The sequence below is a fragment of the Moschus berezovskii genome, chromosome 26 (assembly GCF_049115385.1).
Source record: "Moschus berezovskii isolate FMDL1 chromosome 26, NW_MosBer_1.0, whole genome shotgun sequence".
Lineage (NCBI taxonomy): Eukaryota > Metazoa > Chordata > Mammalia > Artiodactyla > Moschidae > Moschus > Moschus berezovskii.
Genome location: NC_142485.1, coordinates 23,762,516 through 23,785,077, shown reverse-complemented (window position 1 = coordinate 23,785,077; position 22,562 = coordinate 23,762,516). Strand labels below are relative to the sequence as shown.

The 22,562-nt window shown below is 41.5% G+C and overlaps 1 protein-coding gene across 9 annotated transcripts in view; it reads right to left on the bottom strand.

The window, feature by feature from the left end:
- Positions 1–22,317, bottom strand: part of TUSC3 (tumor suppressor candidate 3) — a 209,305-nt gene extending 186,988 nt beyond the window's left edge. For 4 of the 9 annotated variants that reach the window (XR_008684554.2, XR_008684555.2, XM_055416511.2 and 1 more), the window contains exon 1: positions 21,953–22,315. Coding sequence is in view for 7 of the 9 variants with exons in the window: in XM_055416511.2 (XP_055272486.1) it covers positions 21,953–22,090 (138 nt within the window). In the remaining 2 variants the exon portion in view is untranslated. Of the gene's footprint in view, positions 1–21,952 lie in introns of all 9 variants that reach the window. The other 5 variants (XM_055416507.2, XM_055416509.2, XM_055416510.2 and 2 more) reach the window with 2 other exon arrangements.
- Positions 22,318–22,562: the final 245 nt, after the last annotated feature.

Genomic DNA, 22,562 nt, shown 5'->3' with positions numbered 1-22,562 from the left:
CTAAAGCTGAAACTGCAATACTTTGGCCACCTCATGCGACGAGTTGACTCACTGGAAAAGACTCTGATGCTGGGAAAGGTTGGAGGCGGGAGGAGAAGGGGACGACGGAGAATGAGATGGCTGGATGGCATCACCGACTCGATGGACATGAGTTTGAGTGTACTCCGGGAGTTGGTGATGGACAGGGAGGCCTGGTGTGCTGTGATTCATGGGGTCGCGAAGAGTCGGACACGACTGAGCGACTGAACTGAACTGAATACCTCTAATGGAAAACATTCTGAAAAAAATGTACTTTTTAACTGAATCACTATGCTGTACATCTGAAACCAACACAATATTGTAATCCAACTATACTTCTTGACTATGTGTTTTCTGGGAGGAGAGGTAAATAGTACACATGCCTGCTGTGAGGCCAGTGCTTAGTCACTCAGTCGTGTCCAACTCTTTGTGACCCCATGGACTGTAGCCCACCAGACTCCTCGGTCCATGGTGATTCTCCAGGCAAAGATACTGGAATGGGTTGCCATGCCCTCCTCCAGGGGATCTTCCCAACCCAGGCTTTGAACTCAGATCTCCCACATTGCAGGCAGATTCTTTACCGACTGAGCCACCAGGGAAGCTTGGGGAAAAGTCATGAACTGACAGCAGGAAGATCATGTTTGAGGCCCATGACTTTCCCTTGCCAGCTTTGTTACCTTGGTACCAAAATTCCTGAACTAACATATGTTCTCTCATCTTACAGTGTAACAATACCACCTGTTCAAAATAATACTACGAAGAATAAATGATATGCCTTCAAAGCTGTGTTCCTCAAAAAAAAAAAAAAACAGCCACTGAGATTTGCTTCTGAGCTCCCAAAGCACACTTTAAACCTGATGATGAAACTGCTGCATTCCACGTGAGAGTATATTATCAAAGAACAGCTATTGAGTCCTATGCTTTAGTCTAGACATTAAAGAAGTATATTACATGAGGACACTGCCCAAATATGCAAGTAGCCCCATCCAAATATGCAAGTAGCCCCCTCACCCAAAAATGAAGAGAAGAAACTGACTGTGAGTTACTTCAGATGCTGAGACAGTAACGTTTTAATAAATGACAGACACAAATGTTTTAAGTCTGTTGTCCTTGTATGATTCATTCTTATATGGAAAAATGTTCTACTGTAAATCAAGTGTGTTTAAACACAAAGAAAGAGATGGGACACGTTTTATACTTAGTTTTCAACAACAACAACAAACACCTCTATTATTAAGAGTAAACTAGGCTGTAGACTATAGTGTCAAATAGAGCCCAGGTTTGAGTGACTCACATCCATATAACAATGCATAATTCAGGGCAGCAGGGGGCCTCTCCTCCACACAGTCATGACCATGTAGGCTGATGGCTGCTCTGCCCTATCAACACATTTTACATTGTGTTTTCCAGATCACTCTTTACATAGCCAGTAACACAGAAAGAACTTTGGATCAGTCAGGGTTCAGTCAGGGGAAAAAAAAAAAATCACTCCATGTCCTCCAAATATAAAGGTATTTAACACAGGAATTAAAAGCAGCTTAGAATGTCACTGAGAAGTACATAAGAAATTAAGGTTAAGAAAAGCAGCCACCAATAAATTCAGAGCATGGGATTCTCAAGAGCTCACCTGGAAGCTCTTAAACTTCTTGGAGGCTTCCACCAAATATCTTGTTCTGTAAGAGCTAAGTGACCAGTGACAGGCTAAACAATGTGCTCCCCTCCCACCCCTGCAAGATGCTCACACCCTAAGTCCCAGAAACTTGACGCATGTAGTAAATGGAACTGAGCAGATGTGATTTAGAATCTTGAAATAAATAAGGTCCCACTGTATAGCACTGGGAACTATATTCAATTTCCTGAGATAAATCATAATGGAAAATAATATAATAATGCGTATATTATATATATGTATATATTTAACAGAATCACTGTTCTACAGCAGAAATTAACACAACATTGTAAATCAACTACACTTCAATTATTCAAAAAAAAAAAATCTTGAAATGCAGAGATATCCTACATTAGCTGAGTGGGTCCAATATAATCATTAGGGTTTTATGAGAAGGAGGCAAGAGGATCACTCAGTATAAGATGTGAAGATGCAAGCATGAATGAGGTTGGAGTGATGCAACTAAAGAATCATAAAGTATTCAAATCGCCTTCATAAGGTGAAAAACACAAGGAAACTGATTCTCCCCTCAGCTTCCCAAAGGAACACAATTCTTACCACACCGTGACTTGAGTCCAATGAGACTGATTTTGGATTTCTGACCTCCAGAACTCTAAGATAATAAAATAAGCCAGTAAGTTTGTGATAATTTGATACAGTAAAATAGGAAATGAACACACACAGTCATCCTGGACTTTGCTGGACAATACTTCAAACCTTACATTTGTCCCCGAACCTGCCTCAATAACTTCTGAAGAACAGTGGTCTTGCCCCCTTTCTACCTTCCAAATCAGAGAGGAAAACTAACACAGACTCTCAAAAGAAGCTTGTGATACAATCCTGATGAGTCTTCCAAACAGGGTAGAGGATGATCAGCACAAGCTGAAGGGCCATCTTTATGGGCAGGCTAGAGATGGCAAATATCACTTCCATTCACTTTCCATTAATCATGACTTGGTCACATGGCCCTAAATAAATGTAGAGGAGGCTGGGAAATGCAGTCCAGCTTTTGTCTATGAAGAAGAAAAAACTGATATGGTAAACAGCTCTGGCATACCAAAGAATTTTTTTAATGTAATAAAATATGATAAAAATATGAAAGCCACAGGCAGGAAACCAAGAGGAGAAGTAGTTCTCTAAAAGCTGTTGACAACAATGCTCAGATACATGCAAAAATAAGAGCTGCTATCACAGAGACACACATATCTTTACAGTATAAGATAATACCATATAAACTGTCAACTTTATTAAGGCATTATCTTGAAATTCTACACTCGTCAGACTTAGTAATAATAAAGTAGACATGGATTATTCCATAGTTTACTTTTTGATAATACCAGTTAGCAGCTAGTATGAATATTTCAAACAAGATGAGAAATCACTTTTTTATTTTTTATTTTAGCTGATAGAGAAATGTTAATTCAAAAAACAACATGGCTATCCTAACTCAGGTTATTACCCCAAAGTTCTCTATAATATTAATAAGTGCAATTTAGAAATGCAGGGTCCCTTGCTATGAGGCTTGCCAAGATACATAAAGAATCAGTCATAAAAACTGAAAAAAATATGAACTTAATTTTTCTATTTTGAGATCGCAAGTAAGTAGAGGAATGGTGATTATCCTATAACAGGGTGGGTGGGAGGGAAACATTTCTATACAACACTAAATGGGAAGAAATTTTATTTTAAAATACACTCCACTCAACAATTATGTCAGACAGATTTAAAATTTCTTTTGAATTTTAATGTTTAATTTTAATTGGAAGTTTCCCAAGTGAAAAAGAAAATAAAATGTCTACTACTCTTTAAACTTATTTTCCAGTTTAACTGGCATCCTGAGGTTGCAAGATACATGATCTGCTGAAAATGATTCTCATCATCTCCAAATACTGTTTCCGGGAATAACTGCGCCCTCCACACAGTGCAACTTCAGAACCAAGTTGTAAAATCACTAGGGGGATGGTTTCACCCCTTCCTCAGAGGCTTCAGCCGTTACTGTTCTTCCCACCAAACAGCCCCCACCACTGCACGAGGTCAAATCCCCTAACAAGGACGGATACGTGCACACACGCACACATGCATGTTCACCTTCTTGCACTCCTGCTCATCTGACTGAACTGATACTTCAATTTTACTATCATTTCAATTTTATCACTTCAACTATATAGCCTTACTAAAAATCTTTTATTAAATAATGTTGTTCTACACACTGACTATCATAACTGTCTATGTTGATTTTGTAAGCCACTGCTTTAAGTACAGAAAAATCTAAAAGTGCAAGCTCACCTAGTTTAGTAGGCAGAATTCTAAAATGATCCCCAGAGACCCACAACCTTATATAATTCCCTCCCCATGGGTATGGACAAGACTTGTGACTGTGATGGACTAGTACTTCTGTAATTGTGTTACCTTATACAGCAAACCGGAGGAGGCAATGGCACCCCACTCCAGTGCTCTTGCCTAGAAAATCCCATGGACGGACGAGCCTGGTGGGCTGCCATCTATGGGGTCACACAGAGTCGGACACGACTGAAGCGACTTAGCAGCAGCAGCATACAGCAAACATGTGCTGATGTAAAGTCAGTTAATTTTGAGTTATCACAAGAGGGATTATACTGAGTGGTCCTGACCAAATTAGATGAGCACTGTTGAAGAAGGTGAAGCGTCAGAGAGGCGAGCCTACTGGCCTGGAAGAAGCAATTGGCCATGTTTTAAAGTGCCCACGGAGAGAGCCACGTGGCTAAGAACCAGAGGGTGGCCTCCAGCAGTGGAGAGAACACAGCCAGCAAGAAAATACACAACCAGGTTCTACAACTCCAGGAACTGAAATCTACCAACAACTTGAGCGAGTTAAGAGGCTCTAGAGCTCCTGATGAGAACACAGCCTGGCCACACCTGAACATCAGCCTGGCAGCCTCTCAGCAGAGAATCCAGATCTCTTACTTATAGAAACTGTGAGGGAGATTAAAAAAAAAAAAAGGTATCATTTTTTAGTCACAAAATCTGTGGTCATCTGCTATGCATCAATAGAAAACTAATACAGTCACAAACCACCTTTGTATTTATAGCCTATTTCTGAATGCTCCTAGGGACTATTCATCTTAAGAGGAGGAGATAAGTGTGATGGAAAGATACACTGCAAAGCAGCTCTATTATTACAGCACACTTCCTAAGGTTATTTCAGTAATAGAACAAGACACATTATATACAAACCACAAATGATAACGTCTCAGAAGAAAACCATGAGAAAACAGTGACTGCTGTATCATCACACGACTCAACCCCCTGTGATAATTCTGTAACAACACACTGGTTGTAACAAAATGCTGGGGATGGTTTTTATCTCCAAAATCTCTGAAGACAGAGACTCCTGCTTAGTTGTCATTGCAGCTGTTTTTCCATTTCTTTCTTAGGTCTGAAAGCTGACTTAAAATCAATTCTTTCCTGTTTTTATTAATCATTTTGATCATCTATATCCAGAAATCAATTATTATTGATGCACTTTAAATCAGAGACCAATGAATGATTATGAATTCATATTGGCTTATATCTCATAAAATGATCCAGAGCTGAAACAGTCTGTAAGAAATTTAGCTAGATTTAATACTGTTACACAAAAGGCTGCAATTTGTAAAAGATCAGATGTTGCCAAATTTCTATAAGATCATTTAAGCAGAAGCAATATTCCATACATCCATGAAATACTGCAGACATGAAAAAATTTATCTGCTACATAAAAATGCTCTAACATCAGGAAATTGGTTTGAGACCTTAGAAGTACGATATGGAGGAAATGAAGGTTACTGTTAACTGCCTAACAATTTCTCATTTTAAAACTGCAATACTGCCGCCTAATCAAAGAGAAAGCTTATATAAAATTTTCAGGATCACAACTGATTCCTTACAGTTTTTGTATCTACAGTGAGTATTCCCCTAATCTCTTAGCTAGATCCTCTAGAGCTACTAAAATGGAAACTTTTCACTGTCCTTGACTTTACGACCCCATGGACTGTAGCCTGCCAGGCTCTTCTGTCCTTGGGGATTCTCCCTGCAAGAATACTGATATGGGTTGCCATGCCCTCCTCCAGGGGGGAGAATGATCTTCCCACCCATGACTCAAACCTTATTGCAGGCAGATTCCTTACTGTCTGAGCCACCAAGGAAGCAGTGGGCTCACATAAAAACCTCTGCTCTTGTATGAATCAGACCTTCAGAACCTAAGTCCTCAATCTTGTTCAGTCACTATCATCTACGAAACTCTTAGTCACTATCCTTCATCTTTCTTTTACTCTGAGTATTGAGTAAAGCCCACATAAACAATCTTACCTCCTAGCCTTTCAGCTCCTTATCCTCATAACTTCAAATAAATAACGTCAACTCCAGCCCTTACGAGCAGGGTCTTATCTGGTACTGTTTCACCTCTGCAATGATAAACTGAAGTAACCCAGTAATGACAAAAGCCAGCTCTCCCAGTTCCCTCACTCTGGTTTCCCCTATGACATTCTGACCCTCCACTATCACTGGGGCCTTGCTTCTTTCCCCTCTCAGCACGGACAGTCTTTTATCTTCCAAGTCACTCACCCCACAGCATGTCTGTTAACTCCCCTTGCCACTCTTTCCATCTCCCACCTGAAACCTCCAACCCTGAAGCAATTCAACTGCCTACACTTCTTGCCCCTGCAGTTTCCCTTCTGGGTCAGCTAGAGGAAAAGAAAATCAAATAAGGATTATACAAAACTCATGATTTCTCAAATTATCTGACCCTTCCAGTGTTTTAACAGTGCTTCCTTGTTTTCCTATTCTGTAAAGTGGGTAATTCTAGGCAAATTACCTGATGCCTATTCTAGCTACTTAAGACTAGTCTCTGTCCTGGACGACTTATTCCTCCTTTTCAGCTCACCTTCCATTTCAGAGAGGAAACAGCCTCGGCCACCAAAGAAACAAGTGTGCCTGCAACTGTACCCCTTCTTTCACCAAAAGGTAAGAGAGGTCAGTACTCCTTGTAACAATCCAAACAGCTTGTACTACAGAGCACGACCAGCTCCAATCTCAGCATTTAAAAAATAAAGGTGGATTTCGCCAGCTCATGGGCTGGCAGGGAGACTGTGCTCACCCTCCTCACATGAGGACCCAGATGATAAGAGTATCCACCTCGTCAAAGATCCCCAGTCCCCTGCCAGAAGGAAAGACAGTGGTGGACAATGTAGTGACTCTCGGAGCCTCTGCCTGTCACGGACACACGACATCTCTGCTCACATCTCATGAGCCGGAGTCAGTCACGGGACCAAGCCCAAGTTCACAGGAGTGGGAAACTGCAATCCTACCATGGGCATGGAAGAAAACCCAACACTATCTGTAGCTCTGAGAGCTACCAGAGTGCTGTATGAAGCTAACCCCACCCGATGTCTGTCTCCAGCTCCCACTCCCCGCTCCTGCCATCTCACCACCAAGCTCTGCTTGGGTTACCTTCTCTCTTCCCCGTCACCCTCTTCTCCAGCTCCCACCCACTCAACTCTCCATCCTTCCTGATGAGTGATAGGAGGAAGTGCCTGAGAAGAGCTGCTGGCTGTCCCCCCTTCCCCTCGGCCCACTCAGGCACTCACTCACTCCCTTCCATTTGCCGGCCCAGCACTGCAGCCAAATGGCTCTGGCTAAATCCAAAGGGCTCTTCCGAGTTTCTGTTCAGCCTGTCACCATTCGTCTCCGCTGACCTCTCTCTTGCTGGAACATTCTTCTTCTGTGCCATCCCCTCTGTTGGGTTTCTTCCCAGCTCTCCGGTGGCGCAGCCTTGGTCTCTTCTGCAAGCCTGACTTCTGGAGGACAGTGACACACCGGTATCCCTGAGGGTCTGCCTTTGCTGTTTTCACACTATGTACTCTGGCAGGGTGATTTTTAACCACCACCAAAAATTCAATTCCCACTGATGTTAATGATTTCCAAAGCCATTTCATCTTCAGCCCAAATCAAAATGTATTCATCCATTCTACCACCTCTCAAACACCTCAGATTTCGCCCATGGATCGCACACAGTCTTAGAAGGGAACACTATATTCCTTCCAAAATCTCTTCTTTCTCTTGTTTCCCATTTCAGTAAATAGAATTTCTGTTTTACCAAGAAATGGAGTCCTTATTCTTGCCTCCTTTTTCTTCATCCCATACACAATCGATCACCAACAGCTGCCAAGTCTGGCTCACAGAGTTCAAAAATCCAGTAACCATTCTGTATTCTCACTGCCACAACCTGGAAGAGTCATCATCAACTCTCATGTCCATTCCTCCCAGAGCCTCTTGGGCAGACTGCAGCTGTTCCTCCAATTTCACATTCCCACCTAAGCTGATTGCCACAGCATTGCCAGAGCAATACTCCTAAATGGGAGCCTCATCCTCACCTCCAGGATAAAACCTTTCAATTCCTCCCACTGACTTCAAGGTCAAGGCTCACAGTGACCCTTGGGACTGTGAGGGTCACTTCCAGCTTGTAACTTCCATTCCAGCTTCCATTCCAGCCTCAAGCCCTGTCACCCCATCCACTGTGTGCATTCTAAGCCAAGCCATGTTGACCTACTTTGAGTTCCCTGAATTTGTTGTGCCTTTTCATTCTTCTGGACCTTCACAGTACTAGTTCTTCTTCTTAGAACACTCCTTCCTTCATTAAATCATTTCCTATGTGTACCTTCCATCCTAAAGGAAATCAACCCTGAATATCCATTGGAAAGACTGAAGTTGAAGCTTCAGTACTTTGGCCACCTGATGCAAAGTGCCAATTTACTGTAAAAGACCGTGATGCTGGGACAGAATGAGGGCAAAAGGAGAAGGGAGCAGCAGAGGATGAGGAGGTTGGATAGCATTACCGACTCAATGCATATGACTTTGAGCAAACTCGGGGAGACTGTGGAGGAGAGAAGAGCCTGGTGTGCCGCAGTCCATGGGGTCACAAAGACTTGGATGTGACTCAGTGACTGAACAACAACAAATATGTACCTTCAGTTTTCAGCTGACCCCAAAGTGCTAACCTAACACCATGGCACCCATCAATTTCCAGTTTATTCATTTCTCACACCACATTATAAACAACTGTTTTCCTTTCTGAATCTCCTTCTAGGCTAGGAGCAATAGAATATGTCAGAACAGTGGCTGTCTTATTTGCTACTTTACCTCCAAAAGACATGATATCTGACATGCAGTATTCATCAACAGATGATTGTTGGAAAAAAAGGAACAATAGGCTGCATTTTAGAGAAATGTCAGTGACATGGCCCTTTACTCAGTAATGTGTACCATCTTTTATTTTCTATCACTTACTTCAATTATATTTATTTAAAATAATCCAAAGGAACATAATGTGAAAAAAGATTACATTATTTAAGAAATCAATAGCCAGAAGAACAATCACAAAATTTAAAAGACTCCTCTACTTAGGACTTCTGTTATGATTATGATTACTTACAGAAAAGTAAGACTAGCAACTCCCTACAATAAAGAAGTTTAGATTTTGGTAAGATATGAGTAAAATAATACAGAAAGGCTCCCTGGGATCATCTACTATGACATGAAGGAATCCTGTGAAAATGCAAAAACAAAAAAAAAACGGGCTGTAATCTATGTAAAAATGTCCAGTTAGCTAACCTAACTTTACAAAGGAATACACCACTGTTTCCCTCACCAATTCCTTTTTAGATAATGAAGTATGTTCTTTCTGTTCTGCTAATATATATCTCGAACCCTAGAGACTGGTGCTAATGACGGTACTCAGAAAACTGACTACTTCTTTAAGGTTTCTTATCTATCATGAGTTACTACAGAAAGAGTAAGTATGCCATATTGAAAACTAGAGCGCTGTACAGAAACAGCTTATTATTTTAATTTGTGGCTTTCTAGATTATATATTTGAAATGGGAAAAGATAAGGCAAGTGTAAATCTAATTGCTATTTGACAGTCAAATAAAAAGAACTTACATAGCTCTGCCACCATTAGTTTTAATTATCCTCTATGGATTACATAACTCAAACTGTTAAAAACTAGTATTAGTAAAGGTTCTTTATGATAAGGACATTGTATTCAAATCAGTGCAGAACTATTACTAAGATTCAACCTCTAAGACAAAATTACCTTTGATATTTAGCAAAACTACCATAAACCATTCAAATATCATATTTCATATAATTTTACCATCTAAAATGGATCTAAGCAAATGTTTAATCCAATAGCTTTTAACTTTTTAAAAATCTAATAAACAGGACAGATGCTCATGCCAGAAAAATCCATTTATGATATAAATGAAAAATGTTTATAATTTCAGAGGGCCAATGGGAAGCTTTTCCTATTTAATCTATATTCAGACATCCTGATCTTTTTCAAAGTTCTCATTTTACAACTGAACTGATGTTTCAAAAGGTTAAGTGCCTTGCCCAAGAGCACAGAGTTTATATCAAAGAAACTGGAACCCACAATTCATTTTCTAGAACTAACTTTTATTAAACCCTTAACCTTTCGTAAAGTTCACATTTCATTTCCTCTTCAAATCAACTTCAAGTTGGGAATTATCTCTAATTTATAAAGAAGGAAACTGTGGTCTAAATAATTTGCAAAGATAAACAATGTGGCTAGAATTCACATTACGGGCTTTTCACATTTTCATTCCTCTCTATAAGACTACCAAACAGTAAAATAAGAAGACAGTGCAAAAGGAAATGACCAAACCAAATTATACACGGTGTCACAGATTTTCAATTAAAGGCCAAAGAAAGATGACAATTAAAATCAATAGCAAAAAAAAAAGAGGTGATAGTGGCATTCAAATAATCTCTGCTATCCATCATTCTGCTACAAAGCCATGTGTAAACTCAAGTCGCACAAGTCAAGGCTGAGGAACATTCAAAAAAGAAGGAAAGAAGAGTGACATCAGCATCATGTCAGCACTGAGACGACCTTCGTTTTTATCCTTCCCTCCCCTCAACAACAAAAATTCAGCATCCACTGAAAAATAAAAGTACCTCTGTAAGAGCTGCGGAATCCAGAAACCCAAACTGAGCTGACTGGTGGAGCACTATCTCTGCCAGAGCAATTCAAAGTCTGGAAAAGGAGAGCACTTACTCACATGTGCAGATATCAATGTAAGGAACCAAGGATCACAAAAATTCAGGTAAATGTGACACCACCAAAGAAGACTAATGATGCTTTGGTAACAGATACTAAAAACGTGCAGATCTAAGAACTGTCAGACAAATTTCTTAAAGAATTTTATTGACCTACAAGCACATGCAGACAAATGAAATTAGGAACACAATGCTTCAACAAAACAAGAAGATCAACAACAAAAAAAAAAAATAGAAATAAAAAAAACAGAAATCCCAGAGTACAAAAATACAATACCTGATCAGAAGAATTCAACAGAGGTTCAAAACCAGACTCAACCACAGAAAAGAAAGAATCAGGACAACTGAAATCATCCAGTCAGAGAAACAAAAGATTGAAGAAAGCCTACAGGAATTATGGGATACAATCAAAGGAACAATGCTTGCATTATAGGAATTCCAGAAGAAGAGAAAGAAAAGGGGACAGAAAGTATATTTAATGCAACAACAGAAGAAAACCTGTAAAGGGAAACAGACCTCCAATTCTAAGACGTACAAAGCACGCTAAATATGTTACACCCAAACAGGGCTTCCCAAGTGGCGCAGTAGTAAAGAATCCAATTGCCAAGGCAGGAGATGCAAGTTCGATCCCTGGGTCAGGAAGATCCCCTGATGTAGGAAATGGCAACTCATTCAGTACTCTTGCCTAGACAATTTCATGGACAGAGGAGCCTGGCAGGCTACAGCCCATAGGTTTGCCAAGAGTTGTACACAACGGAGTGTGTACACAGACACACTTACACAGGGCTACACTGAGACACTTACCAAATGCTGTAACAAGTCAAACAGGAAAAGTAACCATGATAAAATGGTTACTGCCATATCTTTAATCACTTGAAGAAAGTAATGATGACATTCTCAACACCCAATTTAGTAGCAGAATCTGTCACATAAGAAAACATTCATGAAAAATTATGCACATCAAATGTCTTTAAAAGTTTCTTTTGAAATGCCAAATCAATTTATGCTACTCATGAAAATTCACTTTGGAAACATAAAACCAACCACAGAACATCCCGGGAATTCATTCACTAACATAGGCACCAAAGCTAGCAATTCATTAAGCACTTACGTTCCAGGCACTATGCTAAACACTTTAGAGGATTATCGCATGAAGGGTCACAACTGTATAGCAGGGACTAACAGACTATCTCTACTTTTCACATAAAGAAGTTGAAGCTTAGAGAGATTAAGTCATTTGACCAAAGTAGCCTTGGAGAAGGCAATGGCAAGCCACTCCAGTACTCTTGCCTAGAAAATCCCATGGATGGAGGAGCCTGGTAGGCTGCAGTCCTTGGGGTCGCTAGCGGTCGGACACGACTGAGCGACTTCACTTTCACTTTTCACTTTCACACATTGGAGAAGGAAATGGCAACCCACTCCAGTGTTCTTGCCTGGAGAATCCCAGGGACGGGGGAGCCTGGTGGGCTTCCGTCTATGGGGTCACACAGAGTCGGACACGACTGAAGTGACTTAGCAGCAGCAGCCTTACTAAGCATTTACCAAGTACAAGGCACTATGCCTGAATATGGAAGATAGAAATATAAAAATAAACCGACAACCCTTCTTCTCAAAGGGCTTGTAGAATAAAAGGACAACAGGCAATAATTCACCCAAGAGCCATACAGAAGCAGCACACAGACCACTGATGTGAGCACAGGGTGCATGCGTGCTCAGTCACTTAAGTCGTGTCCAACTCTGAGACACTATACAACCCCATGGACTGCAGCCCGCCAGGCTCCTCTGTCCATGGGATTCTCCAGGCAAGAACATTGTAATGGGTTGCCATGCCCTTCTGCAGGGAATCTTTCCGCCCCAGAGATCAAGCCCGTGTCTCCTGCGTTGCAGGCAGATTCTTTATCCGCTGAGCCACCTGGGAGCACAGGGTAGGAAGTCCTGATTCTAAATGGAGACGAAGGAATAACCTGTTTAAGTTAACCCTAGAGAGAAGCATGTACCAGTGGCGAGATCTAAAACAGGAGAGTTAGACAAAGTCTCACTTAGGAAAAGCACTCAAAAGCATGAAAAGAACATTGAGTCCATTTTACTGGCATTTAAAACAGTACTCCTCCAAGACAGCATCGGTTAGAAAAGTCCAGGGGACATCTTTGGCTGGGGTGAAGGAAGAGGTGGCAAAAAAAATCAGGAGTAAAGGTTTGAAACCGAGTAAAATGTGACCTGATTTCGGACTCTGGCAAACAGATGTGTGAAAATGCTTTACTTACTGTTAGAGATTGTAGGAGGCACCACTTGGGAAAGAAAGATGGAATAGAAACTTTCATACTTTCTGAATTCATGTAGGTTACAGAGTTCTGTCTTTTGTGTCTTTAGGCTCCCCTCAGCCTAAGTGCAATTATTTAAAACAACTTGTTAAAGAAAATGATGGCCTAAGTTTATAAATTATGTGTTCAAAGGGGTCAACTCTAAGTATTATTAAAGTTCATAAAAGATCAGTTAGGAAAAGACAGAAGAGATAATAGTGTAATCAAAATAAGAAAGAGGGGAGAGGCAGAAACAAGGCAGAACAACTGAGCATGGGGATAGGGAAATCCAACCCTGGGGGCAGGAAAACTCCTTTCCAGTCCCAGCTTTGTTATTGAGCCTGGAATCGGCTGTTCCTGCGTTATCATTCTACAGCGCAGTGTTTATACCCTCCTCGCCCCCGCGCTCCCCCACACACATCCAGTTACTATCCTCGGGATGATGTGGAGCCCACTGGGCATCAAAGCCCATGACTCGGGCAGCTCTCAGTAGGAAGCCAAGCTGAATGACAGGGCCATTATGATTCTGTTACACCTTGACTCTGTCACTCTTTCTCCCCATAAAGGCTCAAAAAGGGGGAAAAAAATGTACAGGAAATAAGAGCAGAACACAGCAAAGCCACTCCACTTTCATGAGTATGAGAAAAATCTTTTATTCCCTTTGAAAGATTTCACTGTTAAAATAAAAAAATGAAACAATCAACACTGCACAAAACCAGCTCTTTGAGAAAGGTCCCTGTTTTTCCGCTTAATCTTAACTCAAACGTTAACTGAAAGTTTATTAAAATAAGATCTTTTTTAAAATAACTTCCTGAATTTTATTTCACATATGTTTAAGTTACATATCAACCTATTACATATGCAAAAGCAAAAGGGATAAGTAATTTTTTTTAAATATTCACACAGATAGCAGCATACAGCAAATGTATCTCAGGTATACTTACCCTCTTCTACTCTTCTTGGGCTAATAGCTTTAAAGGCACATAACGAATTTATGCCTAATTTCTTTCCTACCATCTTTTGGACGTAATTTTTGGAAAGAGAATTTCATTTCATACAATAAAAATGAAATTATTTCAATAAAAGGAACACATGAATATTCACTTCAAAGACAAACACAAACTTTAATACTGACCACTGATATTCAAAGATTGGCAATGACTGTATATACTTAATGGTCCTCCACTAATATTTAATAACTAACTCATATAGCTAAGTAATTGTTAGGTGACTAAAACATAGTGAAGAAAGAGTTCTTTGGAGCAAGGCTGTAAACTTACAAGTTGTACAGTCACTTATAAATTTCTTAATGCAAGATGACCTTCCTCGGTAGAATGCTTTCAAATACAAAAAATCAGAAAATTCAATTTGAAATGTAAACAATAAGAAGGGCTTCCCAGGCACGCCAGTGGTAAAGAACCTACCTGTCAATGCAGGAGACATAAGAGAAGCTGCTTCAATCCCTCCAGAAAAGATCCCCTGGAGGAGGGCATGGCAACCCACTCCAGTACTTTTGCCTGAAGAATCCCATGGACAGAAGAGCCTGGCAGGCTACAGTCCATAGGGTTGCAAAGAGTCAGACACAACTGAAGTGACTTAGCACAAATAAGAAAGCTTGTTAACTCAACAAGGAGTCCACAGTTAGAGCAATTCCAAGGCTAGTTAAGTCATGCCATCAAGTACCCCGACTCTTCCCTCTTTCCTACTGCCATCATGAACTTACTGGTTTTGACCGCAGGCTTGTATTTTCGTGGTTCAAGATGAGTTCAGCAACTCAAGCATCACATCCTGATACACACATTCAAAGACGGGAAAAGAGAATTAACCCCACCCCGATCTTGGGTCCTTTATAAAGAAGGAGGAGGAAACTTCCAAAAACCCTACATAATTGTATCATATGCTCACTCCTTGAGAGTCCCTTGGACTGCAAGGAGATCCAACCAGTCCATTCTAAAGGAGATCACTCCTGGGTGTTCATTGGAAGGACTGATGCTAAAGCTGAAACTGCAATACTTTGGCCACCTCATGCGACGAGTTGACTCATTGGAAAAGACTCTGATGCTAGGAAAGGTTGGGGGCAGGAGGAGAAGGGGATGACCAAAAATGAGATGGCTGGATGGCATCACCGACTCGATGGACATGAGTTTGAGTGAACTCCGGGAGATGGACAGGGAGGCCTGGCATGACGTGATTTATGGGGTCACGGAGAGTCGGACACGACTGAGCGACTGAACTGACACCAATAATTAGAAAGGTACTGGATAATCGTGATAATTTTCGACGAATGAAAATGACTGCTTGGGGCTTGGGATAGTCCCAATTTCTCCCATTACTTAAATCAAAACAAGGAATACTGTTAACAAAGACAAAGGTAAGGCAAACAAAACTGTCACAGCCACCAAGATATTGTGAAGATTACAAACAATTTAGGTGAAATGCCTGGCATTACATCTTCTATCTACACTGACGATTTTTTCATTTCCTGATACAATTTAAACCTTAATTCTAACTCCCAAGTTTGTTAAATTTACTAAATTACAGGAAAGCTTTTCATTCAATTTAATATTTAATATGAGGAGTAAGCAGAGTTCACAATTTGTAATCAATTTTGTTCTTAAAGTTTTACCACAAAAATCCTATGAACTAACTTTCCAATGGTGTGCCTTCTTTCTGGGCAGAGAGGACACAATTTTTCCAAAAGTTGAGTCAAATCATGTTGGTACTGGTAGGCTGCAGTCCATGGGGTCGCTAGGAGTCAGACACGACTGAGCAACTTCACTTTCACTTTTCACTTTCACACATTGGAAAAGGAAATGGCAACCCATTCCAGTGTTCTTGCCTGGAGAATCCCAGGGACGGGGGAGCCTGGTGGACTGCCGTCTATGGGGTCACACAGAGTCGGACACGACTGAAGTGACTTAGCAGTAGCAGTACCAACAAACAACTGATTAATCTGTGAGTCAAGTTTCACGCTGCTGTCCATTCTGTCTCCATGTCTTCCATGTGAAGAGAACACCTACAGGGACTGAACATGCAGGTGCTGTGTCTATGTACAGCAAACTATCCTGAAATGCTCATGCTGACAAAGTTAACGGTCCTTTATGTCAGCAGACAGTTCTTCACAGGTTTCTACATAACTTGCAAGCACAGGTTCCGACTGACTTTGTTCTACAGAATTTTTTCAAGGATGTCTGTACAGCACACAACTGTGACACAGGGTCCCTTCCAGAACAAACAGCAGGTTTGTTCACTTTCTAATTTAATAAAGATGGTGTCTTCCTCTAGAGCTGAAGCCAAATAAGTTTACTGCCCATTGTGAAAGACCTGGTTCCACAAGCTCAAGGTTCTCTTCTGCTCCAAAATCTACATTCCTGGTGTCAGCTGGCCTGTGTCACCCGCACAAACGCTGATATTCTGGCAATTCTACTGCTGCAATAAACTGTCCAGCTGTGTCCCAGGAGTCCTGTGCCTTCTGCCATTACCCATGAAACTGCAGCAGGCTAAACACTCAGTTACTGACAAGCAGTTTTGGCCATACTAAGTAAGACCTGTCATTTCCAATTACTCTTCAAGGAGTTACCGTACACAAAATCTAATCTACATGACACAACAATCTGACATCACCATGACTGCTGGACATGTGGATACATATCAATGTATAATTACTATGCGTTTCTTAAAGTTGTGCTCATATGTTTACAAGCTATTTCTTCCACCTAAGTTCTCTGCTTAAAGGTAAAATCGAAATCCACTGCTTAGTTTCATTCTTTTCTTACCATCTGCTGAGACAGTCAAGTATTTCAGGGCTGTACCACTAAAAAGTAACTGGATACTGGATACATACATCTTAGTTTAAAATGTGCTTACAGAAGTTATCTCAGAGGCAACTAATAATGTTACTTCTCTTAAAAAGTATGAGACACCCAATATTTCATACTGCATGTTCATTGTTATCTACATGTTCTAGCCTGTTAGCTAACCATTTTCTTTGCAGAAAGTATAATATATATTATAGTTGTCCTTCAGTATCTGATGGAAAGACCCTGATTCTGGGAAAGATTGAGGGCAGGAGAAGGGAACGACAGAGCATGAGATGGTTGGATGGCATCACCGACTCGATGGACATGAGTTTGAGCAAACTCTGGGAGTTGGTGATGGACAAGGAAGCCTGGCGTGTGGCAGTCCAAGGGGTCGCAAAGAGTCAGAAACGACTGAGCGACTGAACTGATCTGATGGAAATTAGTTCCAGGATCCAGCAGATAACAAAATCTGAAACTACTCAAGCTCTTTATCCTACCAAATGGTGGGGGAACAGCTGGCCCTGTGTCTGCAGATGCAGGATCCACTGATATGGAGGGCTGACAGCAGCTACTTTTGATGGTGGCAAAGTCACTAAGTCCACTGGAAATCATTACAGAATTTGAGCTCTTTTTATACTATTAGAAGAAGTCTTTACAGATTGAAACAATTCTAAATGAAGCTGATTAAACAACGTAATCAACAGAGAAACTGTCAAAATAATGGAAACCCATGAGACACCAGAAATGCAAATGATATACTACTAAGAAACTATAAAGTCTCCAGCAAATCCATACCACTTAACATAAGGATTTAAAAATCAATTAACAAGACTGTATTCAATGTAACTAAGGAAGTGAACTATAAAAATCTCTAGTTGATTTTCTTTCCCTATTCACTTATCTCATGACTATGTTCTTAAATAAAGAATACAGGAAAGCTAACTATATTTAGTGAGTGAAAATGTCTTCATGAAGAAATACGTACATACAAATATAGACAGACACACACATAGCCATGAATATCACCAACTGTTCCATGATATAAAAACCTCCTTTTGGGAAGTTCTCAAACAACGTAAGAGTTTGGAATTCCCAGTGTTTCAAAATAAGTAACAGCAGCAACAGTTTATTCCATAAACCATAATTTAGTTATTACAAAGTCAGTTAACTTAGCAAAAAAAAATTACATATTTTAGGATTTCATTATGTCTATCCTCTTTCATTTAAATCAGGACACACAATTATAGCACCCAAATTACTGATCATTTGCTATGTGCATTGTACTAAACACTTTAAATATAGTCTTATTTAATCCCAACAACTCTGAAATGTAGGTATTATGTCTGTATTTTTAAGAAACATAACTGAAATTCAGGAAGTTAAGTGATTTAATGTCAAATAATTAGACAGGGTATAAATTGTAACCACACCATCGGTTCTATTAAAAAACATATAATGGTAACTATTACTGTCATAAATGTAACTTCCTTAAAAGCACCCAGTGTCCAGTTTCTGATTCTAGGTTCAACTGTAGGTTTCCATTTGGATTCCCCAGCACAAAAGAAAATACCATCCATGCCAAGTCAGATATTCTAGCACTTATGTTAGTAGTATTTATTGTAGTAAATTAAGTTCCAACTGTTATATTTTTCTGGTTCAATGGTGTCAAATCTCATACTGGGCATCAGGTTCGAATCTAGGCAAAAAACCAACCAACCAACCACATATGGTCAAAACAACACTGTAATAGTCCTAGAAAAATAAAACACTTGAGACTAATCACTTTCCAGTAATTCCAATAAAGAATGTTTTTCTCTCAGTATTTGAGGAGACCATAGTTTGGTGTGTTGTTTTTTTTTTTAATTGAAGGATAATTGCTTTACAGAATTTTGTTTTCTCTCAAACCTGAACATGATCAGCCATAGGTATACATATGGCCCTTCCCTCTTGAACCTCCCTCGCATCTCCCTCCCCATCCCACCCCTCTAGGTTGATACAGAGCCCCTCTTTGAGTTTCCTGAGCCATACAGCAAATTCCTGTTGGCTATCTGTTTTATATACGGTAATGTAAGTTTCCCTGTTACTCTTTCCATACACCTCACCCTCTCCTCCCCTCTCCCTGTGTCCATAAGTCCGTTCTCTATGGCTGTTTCTCCATTGCTGCCCTGCAAATAAATTCTTCGGTACCATCTTTCTAGATTCCATATATATGCATTAGTATATAATATTTATCTTTCTCTTTCTGACTTACTTCACTCTGTAGACAGGCTCTAGGTTAATCCACCTCACTAGAACCGACTCAAAGTTGTTCCTTTTTATGGCTGAGTATGCAACGAGTTGACTCATTGGAAAAGACTCTGATGCTGGGAGGGATTAGGGGCAGGAGGAGAAGGGACGACAGAGAATGAGATGGCTGGATGGCATCACCGACTCGATGGACATGAGTCTGCGTGAACTCCAGGAGTTGGTGATGGACAGGGAGGCCTGGCGTGCTGTGATTCATGGGGTCGCAAAGAGTCAGACACGACTGAGCCACTGAACTGAACTGAATACTCCACTGTGTATATGTACCACAACTTCTTTATCCATTCATCTGTCAATGGACATCTAGGTTGCTTCCATGTTGTAGCTTTGTAAATAGTGCTGCAATGAACATTGGGGTTCATGTGTCTTTTTCAACTTCGGTTTCGTCAGGGTATATGCATGCCTAGGCGTGGGACTGGTTGGTCATATGGTGGTTCTATTCCTAGTTTTTTAAGAATTCTCCATACTGTCTTCCCGAGTGGCTGTATCAATTTACATTCCCACCAACAGTGCAAAAGGGTTCCCTTCTCTCCACACCCTCTCCAGCATTTATTGTTTGTAGACTTTGATGGTGGACATTCTGACCGGTGTGAGGTGATATGTCATTGTAGTTTTGACTTGCATTTCTCTAATGAGCAATATTAAGCATCTTTTCATGTATTTGTTAGCCATCTGTATGTCTTCTTTGGAGAAATGTCTGTTTAGGACCATAGTTTTGTAACTGAGCATCAGAAAGAGAACTAGACTACGTTTCAGAAATATGCATGCTCATCTGGTAAAGCATTAAAATTTCAGCTATTTGCTATTTTGCTCTTTTCCTTAAATATGTATATTCTACAATATCACCATGTAGCGGTATTAGACTCTCCTATTTAAGAGAAAGAAAAAGTTTTGGAAGACATCCTTTTATAATGCTTAAGTTTCTCCAAAATATTGCATTTTTAAAATACCTTTTATAAAAAGAATTTAATGGAAACAGACATTATCATAATTTATGAAAGTTAGTCACTCAGCCGTGTCCAACTCTTTGTGACCCCCATGGACTGTAGGCCACCAGGCTCTTCTGTCCATGGAATTCTCCCCACAAGAATACCAGAGTGAGTTGCCCGTTTCCTTCTCCAGGGGATCTTCCCAACCCAGGGATCGAACCCAGGTCTCCCACATTGCAGGCAGACTCTTTACCGACTGAGCCACCAGGGTAACCATTTGGACTAAATTAAAGCATGTTATCACATGTTAAAGTAGTCATATTTAGAGATGCTAAGACGCTTTGAAGATGTACACTTTTCAGACTTCTTTTGGGGTTTTTTTTTTCTTTCAATTGAAAGTAACCATAGTCACAGAACTCTTTCTAGGAGACAAATCATAAGAATTTTCCTGGAGTTCCTCATCGTTTTAATTGCCCTCTGCTCTTGTAATCCCACACAAAAACTACTTTTCAAATCTCCTCCTTTTCTCAAGAAAAACTATGAAATCTAAAACTCTAGGAATGTATATAAATACCAAGCGGCAGGGAGAAAAAAAATCATTAAATTTGTAAGTAAAGTCTTAACAGTGGTTCTTCACCAAAAATCTTACCAGAACTCCACCAAGAATTTCGCTAAGGCCTATTTTCATGTTAAAATTTAAAAGTTAAAGGGAAGAAAATATTTTAATCCAAAGTTGTTTCAAGCAGAGAGTAAAGAGAACCAGAATTATTTTGTGTGTTAGGATGTTTTTTCACGCTGTCAACCCAGTTATCAAGAAAGTTGCGGAAACATTTGAAACCTGAATTAGAGCCAGGTGTATGTAAATAAAACTTCACCGGGAAAAACCATTTCGAAAAAAACCTCATTAATACGAGGAGATGGCTCTCACTAAAATGACGTACAATTAGAAATGTTACATTTCCGAATAATTTTTTTTCTAATCCTTACAGATGGAGCATCCAAGGTAAAAGTTATCCAAGGACAACTGAAATTCACAAATAACTCGACAGTTACTTTAAATACGGTCAGTAACTTCAATCCTCGCCCTCATCAAAGATCTGCGTGTGTGCTGTGTTCATCAGTCTGGTCGCCACCCCACGACTGAAGCCCACCAGGCTCCTCCGTCCCTGAGATTTCCCAAGCAAGATTCGGGAGTGAATTGCCATTTCCTCCTCCAGAGAATCTTCCCGACCCAGGGATCGAACCGAGCCTCCTCTGGCTCCTGCACTGACAGGCGAATGCTTTACCACTGAGCCACCAGAGAAGCCCCTCATCAAAGTTATTAGAGGGCTAAGACTGAGGTCAGGTGAGCTGAATTTCACGAACAAATGTGTGCAACCCAAATAACGTGAGGTTACTGGCACAATTATACCGTGAATTTACCTTAAGGAAAAATACACAGCTTTACAAAGGTTTAATAAAACACAGAATAACTTTAAACACAGTCTCAATATGCTCTGTTGCCTCCTAAACGGATAACGAAGGGCGCAGGAAAATGAACACAAGGAACAAACCGTTCACACCCCTTTTTACCGACTCAGGGGCCCCGAAGCTCAGCCATCAACTAAGGGTCAACAGCGCGGCGTGAGCTAAGACCGAGGGGCTTGGCGTTGTTTTCTGAGAGAGGACGTGGCAACCCCACTTTTGAAACTGTGGGGCTCAACGGACACGCGCCGAGGCCCGCCCGCAGGCTCCGCCAGCGCCCCCAAAAGCAGCCATCGCCCGCGCCCGGCGGCCCACCTGCCGAGCACCGCGGCCCGCCCCGGCCCTCCCGGATGCCCACGGGGCTCGTCCTACCTCCTTTTTCTTCTGCCCTCCGCCGAGCTGGATGCACAGTAGCAGCAGGAGGAGGAGGAAGGGGAAGCTCCCGGTGGGGAGATAGCGCGGCCGCCGGCCCGCCTGCCTCCGGCGTGAAGGAGCGGCCCTGGCACCCATCGCCGCAGGGCAGTGTCTCCTCCACGCGCGGTAACCGTGCGCGCCCAGCTCCTACCGGCGCCTCACACCTGCCAGGCCAGCCTCCGGGAGCGCGCTGCCCGTGCCCCCGCGGACGCCTGCGGCCTCGCCGGTGTGCGGGGAACCTGCGGAGGACGCCCAGGAGGAAACCGCCGGCGCATCCGCTTCAGCGGGAGAGGAGACCGGGAAAGCCCCGGGAAGCAGCAGGAAGTGGGCGTGGCCAGGGGGCGGGGCGGGGCCGCGGCGAGCCGGGCTGAGCGGCGCATGCAGCGCGCGATGTGCGCGAGACCCGCGCGGCGGCGGAGGGCGTGGCCCTCTATGCGGCCCGCCGACCCCAACCCTGGCTGCCCTGCTGCGGAAACCCGCAGCCGCTCCCCGGGGTATGCAAGGGTCCTGTGTATCCAGCGCTCCACCTGGAACCAGAGACACACATAAAAAAATTGCCTTCCTCGGT